This window comes from Marmota monax, unplaced genomic scaffold, assembly GCF_021218885.2.
Source record: "Marmota monax isolate L192 unplaced genomic scaffold, Marmota_monax_Labrador192_F-V1.1 WCK01_AAM20220418_F8-fsc00016, whole genome shotgun sequence".
Taxonomy (NCBI): Eukaryota; Metazoa; Chordata; class Mammalia; order Rodentia; family Sciuridae; genus Marmota; species Marmota monax.
Genome location: NW_026695209.1, coordinates 23,928,288 through 23,939,676, shown reverse-complemented (window position 1 = coordinate 23,939,676; position 11,389 = coordinate 23,928,288). Strand labels below are relative to the sequence as shown.

The window sequence follows — 11,389 nt, the reverse complement described above, 5'->3', positions numbered from 1 at the left end:
GATTTATCTACTCAAAGAAATGTTTTTAGCATTGGGGGATGGGAAGGTGTGTGCATTTCAAGTCCTTGAGGGACCGTGGAAGGTATTTTGGGGTGTCTGAAATCAGATTTCACAATACTTAGGTTTGCTTTTTTAAAAAAATTTTATTTGTTGTTTTTAGTTATACATGACAGGAACTCAATTCAATTGACTCAAGGAACTAGGGTTAGAAGAATGGCTGATAGAGAAGATATAAGAAGGCTGATCTTTTTCTGCAGCTGAGAAACTTTTTTGTGCAGAGTAGCGGCATCAAAGAAGAAAGTCACTCCTTTTCATACTGGGACAAATCTTGTTTTGACATAGAAGTATCTAAAATAGTGGAATATATTTAAATTAGGTCCACAAGCATCAGGCTAGAAGTGGGGCAAGTGGATGTAGGGAATGTACTTTTGGCCAAAGGGGGAGTACAGGCTCCTATTGGCATTCAAATGGGAGTAACAAAATATAAAATCACAGTGTGGGTCAAATAACACAAAGCTCATATAGATGGCTGGCTTCCTACTCCCGTTCTATAGTGTCAAAATCCTGAGGCCCTTTCCACTAGCTCCTGCCATAACCAGACACTCATCTTAAGAGTATAAAGTACAGTCTGTGTAACACAATCATCCTGACAGATGGTCATTTTGTTTCCTAATACCAGGTGTTATCATCACGTGTACTGACATTTTCATACCCTCACATTCCAGTTCTCTGGTACTCTCAAATCTCCTCCATCCATGACATTTACATCTGGTAACAAAATGTGACATTGCACTGCTTCCCATTTGGTACCAGAGATTTTGCTGTTATTATTCTGCCCTCTCTATTGGCAACCCCTTGCAGCTTGAATATAAATGTTAAAAAAAAAAAAAAAAAATCCTATTACCAAGTTACAGAGAACAGGGTTTAAAAAAATAAATAAATAATCAACATTCATTAAGCTCAATCTATAAAATATCTTGCTCCTCAAAGGACCAAAAGGAACTTTCAATATTTCGTAAAAGATAGAGTAACATTACAAATTTATTGTGATCATAAATATGCCACCCAAAGCATTTTATATATGTAGCCAAGTCAGAATGGAGTATACTCTGTTTTGAGTCCAAAATTCTGTGGTATCCACATTTAACAGAAATGAAAGCAATCGCAAGAATTATGAGCTTAAATATAAAACTTAAAATTTAGTCCTTGGAAACTCCAGTAAGAGATTATCAGAATAATTTAACATGAAACCACCACTTCTTAGGCTTACTCCATTCACAAACATCAATCCTGTACCAAATGCTAATTCTTAAAAAGACAATTTGTTTTGTTGTGAAAATGTTATGTAGCAGAGTTTTCCACTTTCCTTCCAAGAAAATAATAAAAAGCACTCTTTTGAAAATTACCAAACATCATAAGAATTCTAATTTTAGCAGAAGCCAAAAACAGTAAAAGAGAGTTTTTTTTAAAAAAGGATAACAGTAATAAATCTTTATTCAGTTTTTTTTAACAAAATAGTTTAAAAAAACCAAAAGCCCCCACATGTAAACAAGAAATTAAAGTTAAATGGCATTATTATGTACATTCAAGAACCAAAACATGTTCTGGGTCAACATTCCATAATCCAGTAAATTGTTTTGACTCATCTCTCTTCAGGGAAATTGTGAATATGTTCTTAGTAAACACAGTATAATTGATGGATTCTAAACTTAGATGGCTTAGTTTTCTGTTCCTTCCACAATCCACACAGTACATGTCTACTAGTCCTAAAATGTGACTTTGCCAACATCAGGCCAAATGTCCACCACCCCAAATCCACCAAGTTATACATAAACAACTCCAGAGTTTTTGTGGTTGGATGTGTCAGAATCCATATATTGTAACATTATTTTCAAAACTAACCAAATTAAAAATTCTAACTATTGTTCTCTTATTCTCTGTATACATAAAATACCATAGCAATTACACCTCAGAGAATGCTAACATAGTAATACACATATAGGCAATCATTTCTGACAAAGTTGTTTATTTACCACCAACCCACCCAAAAAAAGTTAAGATTTTATTTTAAAAGTTTAGGTCAAGTATTGTCATAGTAGTTGTACAGTTGTACTTCATTAAGAATAATGCCTTCAATTTAGAGTATACATTATAATATACATTAATTCAATTTAAATTAAACAGAAATTAAGTTACATGGAGAAAATCTCAGTTCTTGGAAGAAAGACAAAAATATACTATGGATTACTATGAAGCATTATGAATTCAGTGTCTTTGTTTCTATTATATTTAGTTCACTTTCATAAGGTTTAGAAGAGAGCCTGCAAAACTGTTACAAGAGGCCTCAATTTTTAGTTTAAAATGAAATTCTTTTCTGCCAGGTAAAATAATTTAAAGATGAGCACAATATGTTTGTACTGTTTAAGGCAGGTCCCAAGCACATTTTGAAAGGTAATAAACTTACCAACTAGAATGTTCTCCCAAAGGAAAAAAAAAAAAAAAGGAAAACCTCATGGCAGTTTTAAGACAGATGTTGAAACAGCACTGTTCTTTTTGATCATTTAAAAATAATTTGGCAGATGAACTGCCTATGGTCATAACACATAATCATTTACAAAGGACAAGCAACAAATACAGAATTAACGACATACTTTTAATATTTTTACAAGTCTCTTTCCTTAAGTTGGTGCCTAGTGGCATTTAACAAGAATTTTGTATTCAGTGTAAAAAGATTTAGAACATAAACAGACACTAAGTAATAGTTATAATTTCTCTATGCCATGCAGAAAAGAAATCCAGTTTTACATATCATCACTCCTAAATAGTTCTAATTAAAATTCAAACTGTTTCCATTTTTGCATCATTGTTATTCTTTGGCAAGACTCAAAATGGCCATGGGTTAGGAAACAACTGTTCACTCATGGTTTTCATTTTTGCAAAATAAATGTGTTTTTGTAAAAGGAATCTGCACTGTGCTTGCTTTATACTAAATCAGTACACAAAAATATCATGACTTTTTAATTAATCTACTCCTAAGGCTTTGAGTTGCCGTTCAATCTCTTCATCGGAGATTGTAGCCTTTGAAGTAGAGGCAGATGGTAAACTTCGGGCAGCTGATGGAGCTTTGGCCATCTATAATAAAGAAACAAAAAGAGAAAAAAAAAAATGTTCATTTGCAAACTCTTGGGTAAGAACATAAGGATAAGCTGCAAAGTAATTTACTTTTGAAGCAAATATAAAAACATGTTAACACTAATGGACAACCTAAAACAATGAACAAAAGTGGCCAAAACTATTTTCATCTAAGAAAAGAAGATGTTCATACCTTTCCAGAGATTTCAATTCCAATTTCATCAAGAACTTGATTCACAATATCCTGGCTTTCTTCTTCATCATCAGAGCCATCAAAGATGTCATCAAGTGTGTCGTTGACTTGGTGGAGGGAGGGGGAATAAAACAAAGCTGTTACTTTCAAACAGATTTCAGATCAGTTTCACATTTTTAGAAGATAGTCCAACTATGTGTACATATTTTTTACATTACAGAAGGCAAATTTAGGTCAACCAATGAAAGACAAAAGTCATTTTGAAATGTCAGTGAAGTATACTGATTAACACATTTCTAAACCACTAAATTTAGAATAATGTTCATATCTAGAAAAATTATCCTATAATGAAATAGTTCTACTCTGATTTTCTAAAAAATCTTATCTTTAGGGCTGGTGACATAGCATAGTGGTAGATTGCTTGCCTAATACATGAAGGCCCTAGCATGGCAAAAAAGAAAAAAAAAATTAATAAAAACAATTATATCTTTAAACAAAACCCCGTGATATTCACAAGGCTTAAGGTCTTTAAATATGATCCACAAATTGTGAGCTGCTAGCTGTTAAACCTAACCAGGAAAAAATATACAAGAATCAAATAACCTGTTAGTATGTGGGTGACAATTTACTCTTTTTATACCTATATCATATTTTTCTATTTTTAAGTATACTCTCAATACATAGGCAGAATATTCTAATAGGGTCAAAGGTTCAATAGTTTACTGAATTTGTCCAAAGAATAATGTCCAATTTAACATTTCAAAATTATTACTGCTGTAATCCTTGATTTTTTTTCCCTTCCCTGCCTAAAATATTTATCAAAAGCCTTCTACATAGAGGGCAGCATGCTGAGTTGAGGGGAAGGAATGTTTAAAGTCCTGGGATTATGTCTCATTTATCTTTGACACTGGCATGTAGTACAAATACAATGGAAAACTGGAGAAAAATAAAGATCTTAGGTAGTTTATTCTTGAGTAGGAAACAAAATACATTATAGTACATGGAGAAATAGATGCTTATATAGTTTCAGAGGGAAACTATATACATTCAGCTAAAAGGAATACGTGAATGACAATCTTAGAAGCATGCCTAAGGTTTGACCAAAAAGAGATGCAGACATGTGAAGCAGTCAGAACACATACAAGAAGAGTAAATTTTTCAGTTTGGGATTCAAGGTACATGAATAGAAAAGGGCAAGATGAAAAATATTAAAGTGGTGGGCCTCTAATAGTACCTCAGAGGAAAGACAGGTAGTGTAGGCTGATCTCCTTGAAACCACCTTGATAAGTGGCTCTTGGTAAAAGACAAAATATCTGCTACTGAAACAATCCTCTTCTACTGAAACAATGCTCACAGCAGAATGTCCTCTAGGATAGTAATAGCGACAAACCTACAACCTGTGGGCTTATGATCCATGGATCCTGGAAAATGCCATATGACCATTAAACATCTGCGGAATTAACATGTTGGAGTTATTTCATAATCTAAATGCTCCTCTTCAACACAGGATGATAAGCAATTTTATCTGCCGCATTATCTATTATTCTATGATTACTGATCAGAGATCTTGTGTCTGAGATAGGAAAAATAGATACAGAGAATCATTTGTGATTCCAAATCTTCTCCCTGCTTGGCCTGTATTACTCTCAGCTGCTTATATCCTTGACATCAATAATAAAGCTTGATACTGGTTATGATTTCTGGTCTGTATGAACATGATTTGAAAAGCTGATTTTTTTTGTGTGTTAATTCAACAGTATAAAATTGGATAAGGCTCAAAAGCTAATGGATAAGAAAAAAAATCATAGACTATCATCTCTGAAGAAACAGAGTGAACATTTTTAAGACATGAATTAGTACCAGTTGTTCCTTTCAGTATCCATTCAACTTTTGGGAAAAGGTATTTTACTTCTCTGGAGTTCAATATTGTCACTGGCAAAATAAAAGAACTTCACTGGAAAATTGGTTTTGATTTATGATTTATTATTTTGAGGGTGTTACTTTGTGATAAATAGGAAGTCATTGAAAGAATCTGTCAAGCATACCCTAGAGGTAAACTTCTGTGCTACCTGGATGGTGGGAAGTAATAGGGAATGGGAAGCCCAGGTCTGAGTTTTTAAGGGCCTGAATAAAGAAATGTTTGAGAAATAATGAAAAAAGGGATAGATGAGAACAAACACAGAAGTATAACCAGGGATTAACAGAGAAGAATCCTTTCAGAAAAGGCATGACAAAACTAATCAAAGACATAATGAAGATTTCCCAAAGACCTTGTTTCTAAAACTTGAATGTGGACAACTTTTGGAACAATACAGCAATAAATTCTCATTCAAAAAAGATATATTCGTTTCCACTTTCAATGTATCTTTGGTGAAAATTTTGTTAATTTACTTTATTTACTAATCTATTGAAAAAACAACCATAAATTACTGCTTTACTTTGTACTGATTTTCAAAGTACTAAAATACTAATGGAAACAACTGTGATAGACACGATAGATAAATAAGGGCTTGATTCTTTTCATTATAGCTTAATGGAAAAGTTAATTCCTCTAAGATTTGCTCACACCTGTGTCATCACCGGAAATCACATGCAAATTTGTTAGATACTATGATCATTATATAAATGATAATTCTCTCAGTCATTAGACAATTACTAAAATGTTTCAAGAGCCTCGAAAAAAAAACTACATTTTCAAAGTAAAGGCATGAAGTACAAAATAAAAAAAGGTCTGGACCTATCAAAGATACACATACAGTATCATTATACCCTTGGAAAAAATTTGATGCTCTGAAAAAAAATCCTACAGCAACAGTGAATATGAAAACCCTAGCAATTTAAATAGATACTGTTTTATACATCAAATGCTGTCGAACTAAAATGCTGGCAGATATGCAGAGTCAAATCAGCATATCCCTGTTGACAGCCACAGCCAAAGGGGCCCCAGCAAACTTCCAGCTGCCAGCAAACTTCCAGCTGCTGGCTGATGATTGGCTCACAGCGGCCCCAGCAACATCTAGCTGATTGGCTCCTCGGCCCCAGCAACATCTAGCTGATTGGCTCCTCTGCGGTGATGCTCATTGGACTGTTTCCCTGCCCTTTCAGACCACGGAGCTGCTCATTGGGGGACTTTTTTGGCTCCGCCCACGTGACCCAGCCAATCGGCCTCAAGAGCAGGAGGATTGTGGGAGGGGGGGAGAAGCTTGTGGGGGAGAGAGAGGCTTGGGGAAAGCCGGTGGTGGCAGTTGAGGCTCTGAGGGTTTTTCCTGAGAGACTATTTTGTTTGTCGTGTGTGGTTCTAAAAATAAAGTTAGTTTCTTTTGACAAGTGGCTCCTGATTGTGCCCAGCCAGACTGCGGCATTTTGGTGGCTCGCACGGGGAGCGACTGAGGGTAAGTGAACTGCTCGCCCCTGAGGGCAGGGCGAGAGGATGGGTAGCCATTTTAAGATTCTTCTTTTGTTATTTTGTTTCACTTTTGTTTTAAGTTGCCTGTCCCTGGAGATGTGTAAGATGGAAGAAAAACCGCTCACATCTGAGGAACAGATAGGGAGAAAGGACGGATGGACATTTCAGGAGGCTATTATAATGATTTTGTGTTGTTCCAATTTTGTTTCACTCAGTTTCAGTTTTGTTAGGCGTTATCTTGTTGGGTTGTATTATAGTAGAAATACGGGATCAGAAATTAGTAAAAAACAAACTGAAAGAGTGTTAAGTAAATTGTTAGAGGAAGGAGGCATCTCAGTAAAATCAAGAACAATCAGGGCATACGCTGATACAATACAAAAATGTAGCCCATGGCTTTTTAAGGAGGAGTTGTTAAATATATCACAATGGAACCATCATGGTGAAGATTTAAAAAGAATAGAAAAGAAAAGCCCAGGGACTCTGCCAGTTGGCACATTGCCATTGTGGACGTTCATATCTTGTTTGCTTAGTCCAAAGCCTTCAGTTCAGACAATGGTAGAGGAAGGAGAAGACATAATGATTCAAGTAAAAGAGAAGGTCTCTCAAGTTAGTCAGACAGAGGAAAAGATTCAAGTAAAAGAGAAGGCCTCTCAAGCTAGTCAGACAGAGAAAGAAAGTGTAAAACAGAAAAAGCCATCAGGGGGAAAGTTACAACAGGAGACTGCTACTAACACCTTTCTATCACCAGAGGGTGTAAGTGTCCAACCAACAGCACCACCTCTACAGGAGACTGCTACTAACACCTTTCTATCACCAGAGGGCATAAGTGTCCAACTAACAGCGCCACCTCCATATGCTGGGAGGCCCCCAACCCCCGCAGTTGATAGTTGGGATCCTGAGACAAGGTCTCAAATATTAACATGCCCTGTATTTGAGGCAGGAGGGCAGCGATTTTACCAAGTTTTAAATTTCAAAACAGTGAAGCAGCTAAAAGAGGCTGTAACAACCTATGGTCCTCAAGCACCCTTCACTGTAAGCATGGTCGAATCCATTAACAACTTGAACATGACGCCAGCAGATTGGGCTAATATGTGTAAAGCTGTGCTAAATGGAGGACAATACCTGTTATGGAAGGTTGCCAATGAGGAATTTTGCAAGGAGACGGCTAGGCGAAATGCAGCAGCTGGTTATCCTCAGAGAAATCTAGATATGTTGTTAGGAAAGGGACCTTATGAGGATCAGCAGCAACAAATTGCATATGATCCTGGCGTATACGCACAAATTGCTGCAGATGCAATTAAGGCATGGAAGACTTTACAAGGACATGGAGGTTTACAAGGTCAATTATCTAAGGTAATACAAGGAGCTAATGAACCTTATGCTGAATTTGTAGATAGGCTTATTCAAACAGCTACCAGAGTTTTTGGGAATACAGAACAAGCAATGCCATTACTAAAACACCTGGCTTATGAGCAAGCGAATCGTTGGTGCAGAGATATCATTAGACCATGGAAACATGAAGATTTAAACACATATATTAAATTATGTAGAGACATTAATGAACAAGAGCAAGTCGTGGCAGCTGCAGTAAAACAGGCTTTAGATGCCAGAGACATTAATGAACAAGGGCAAATTGTGGCAGCTGCAGTAAAACAGGCTTTAGATGCCAGGCCAAGAACATGCTACAATTGTGAACAAACAGGACATTTTAAAAGGAATTGCCCCATTGGAGGAGGGTTTAACAAAACTAGGTATCAAAGGAGTAGAATACCAGGTATTTGCCCACGATGCCGTAGAGGGAGACATTGGGCTAATGAATGCCGTTCTCAAACCACCATAGAGGGTACTCCATTATCAAAAAACGAACAAGGACCAGGTGTTTATCCACGATATCGTGGAGAAAGGCATCGGGCTCCATTGCCAAAAAACGGACAGGAGGGCCCAATGCTCCGGGGCCCAAAACCACAAATATACGGAGCACTGGAGGAACCCAGCAACCCCATCAGGGTAGTGCCCAGGACACATTGTCCATCAGATCCCTCATCAGACAAACCAGAGGGAGCGCAGGGTTGGACATCTGCGCCTCCGCCAGAGCAGTACTAACTCCAGAGATGGGAGTTCAAATCATTCCCACAGGGGTGAAAGGACCTCTTCCCAAAGGAACAGTAGGCTTATTATTGGGACGCAGCTCTTCTACTCTAAAAGGACTTATGATAAGTCCTGGGGTAATTGATCCCGATTATGAAGGTGAAATAAAAATTATAGCCAGTTCTCCAAAGGGTATATCAGTAATTTCACCAGGAGATAGAATAGCACAGTTACTAATAATACCCAGCCTACATGATAAATTTTCCAGTCGTACTGTAGAAAGAGGTTCCAAGGGATTAGGCTCCACAGGTGTAGATTGGGCTATGCTTTCTTTAAATTTAGATTCTCGCCCCATGCTAAAACTAAATATTCAAGGACATGAATTTAATGGGCTACTGGATACAGGTGCAGACCTTAGCATCATCTCTCGTCAAGAATGGCCAAAACATTGGCCATTACAACAAGCCACTCAAACGCTTCGAGGCCTAGGAGTGGCGACTAATCCCCATAGAAGTGCAATGGTATTAGATTGGAAGGATCCTGAAGGATGTGAAGGAACTATACAGCCATATGTATTGGATCATCTTCCCGTAAATTTATGGGGACGAGATGTCCTAGATCAATTAGGTTTGACATTAACAAATAACATCAACCAAAATGCACCCACTATTATGACTAGACAAGGTTTTAGGAAAGGAAAAAGATTAGAAAAACAAGAACAAGGTATAGCAGCACCAATACAAATAGATCAAGGAACAGACAGACATGGGTTGGATTTTCAGAAAGGGCCACTGAGACAATAAAAATTACTTGGAAATCAGAAAGACCAGTATGGGTTCCTCAGTGGCCCCTGACTAAAGAAAAGATACAAGCAGCCCATGACCTGGTCAAACAACAATTAGCAGAAGGACATATACAACCTTCTGTATCTCCCCATAATACTCCCATTTTTGTCATCAAAAAGAAATCTGGTAAATGGAGATTATTGCAAGATTTAAGAGCCATTAATAATGAGATGGTTATTATGGGACCTGCTCAATCAGGGATTCCTCAGTTGTCTGCTTTGCCAAAAACCTGGTATGTTTTAGTTATAGATATTAAAGATTGTTTTTTTTCAATTCCAATTCATCCTGAGGATAGTCCACGTTTTGCATTTACTATCCCTGCACTGAATCATGAAGGTCCTGATCAGAGATATGAATGGAAAGTACTCCCTCAAGGGATGGCTAACAGCCCAACTATGTGTCAAATTTATGTTAACAAAGTAATCCAGCCACTTAGAAATCAAAATCCTGAACTACAAATATTTCACTATATGGATGATGTATTATTAGCACACAAAGATAAAAACACATTGCTAGAATGTTATGCCACACTTACAAACTTATTAAAAAATTATAATCTAGAGATAGCAATAGATAAAGTACAATTAAATTTTCCAATTAATTATTTAGGAGTTCTATTATCCTCAACCATGGTCCGTCCACCAAAAATTCAAATACGAGTAGATCAACTCAAATCACTTAATGACTTTCAAAAGTTATTAGGAGACATAAATTGGATAAGGCCTTATTTAGGTATACCAACAGGAGAGTTGGGACCTTTATTTGATATCCTAAAAGGTCCATCAGATCCAAATTCACCCCGAATGTTAACGCCTGAAGCAAGAAAGGCATTAAAAATCATTGAAACATATATGGAAAATATGCATTTGGATAGAATTGATATAAGTTTGCCTTTATTATTTATTGTACTACCAACAAAAAATATTCCTACAGGAGTATTTTGGCAAGAAGGTCCATTATTATGGATACATTTATCTTATTCTCCTAACACTATTCTTACTAGGTATCCTGAGGCTGTAGGACAATTAATACTCAAAGGAATAAAAGCAGCAAAGGGAGTGTTTGGAATTTCTCCCAATAAAATTATTACTCCATATACTATGAATCAAATTGATGAGTTAGCTAATGAGTTAAATACTTGGGCAATAATCATGTGCAAATCTAATGTTTCATTTGATAACCACTTACCATCTAATCCTTTATTGTCTTTTTGGTCATTGCATCCTGTAATTTTTCCAAAAATGACAAGAAAAACACCTATCATGAATGCTCCAAATATATTCACTGATGGGTCAAATAATGGTACAGCAGCAGTCGTTACCCCTGATCAAACTTTTACATTTTTAGTACCCAAACAATCAGCTCAAAAGGTAGAGCTTAATGCAGTTTTACAAGCTTTTGTGATGTTTAAAGATTCTGTATTTAATTTATTTTCTGATAGTCAGTATGTAGTTAATGCTATAGTATCTCTTGAAGATGCTGGTAGGATTTCCCCTTCTTCTACTGTTTTCTCTTTGCTTTCCACTATACAAAGTCTAATCTGGGACAGAAAAGATCCATTCTTTATAGGACATATCAGGGCACATACAGGATTGCCTGGAGCCCTTAGTTTGGGCAATGATTTAGCAGATAAAACTACACATGACATACATATTTTCTCTACACTAGAAGAAGCTATAAATTTTCATAAAAAGTTCCATGTCAATGCTAATACTTTACAAAAGC

General features: G+C 36.4%; 1 protein-coding gene across 1 annotated transcript in view; it reads right to left on the bottom strand.

The window, feature by feature from the left end:
• Positions 1-2,009: 2,009 nt before the first annotated feature.
• Positions 2,010-11,389, bottom strand: part of Chmp2b (charged multivesicular body protein 2B) — a 40,395-nt gene continuing 31,015 nt past the window's right edge. Inside the window, exons 5-6 of the mRNA XM_046430528.2 lie at positions 3,326-3,432; positions 2,010-3,132 (exon numbers count right to left, since the gene is read on the bottom strand). Of these exons, the coding sequence (XP_046286484.1) occupies positions 3,022-3,132; positions 3,326-3,432 (218 nt within the window). The 3' untranslated portion in view covers positions 2,010-3,021. The remainder of the gene's footprint in view (positions 3,133-3,325; positions 3,433-11,389) is intronic.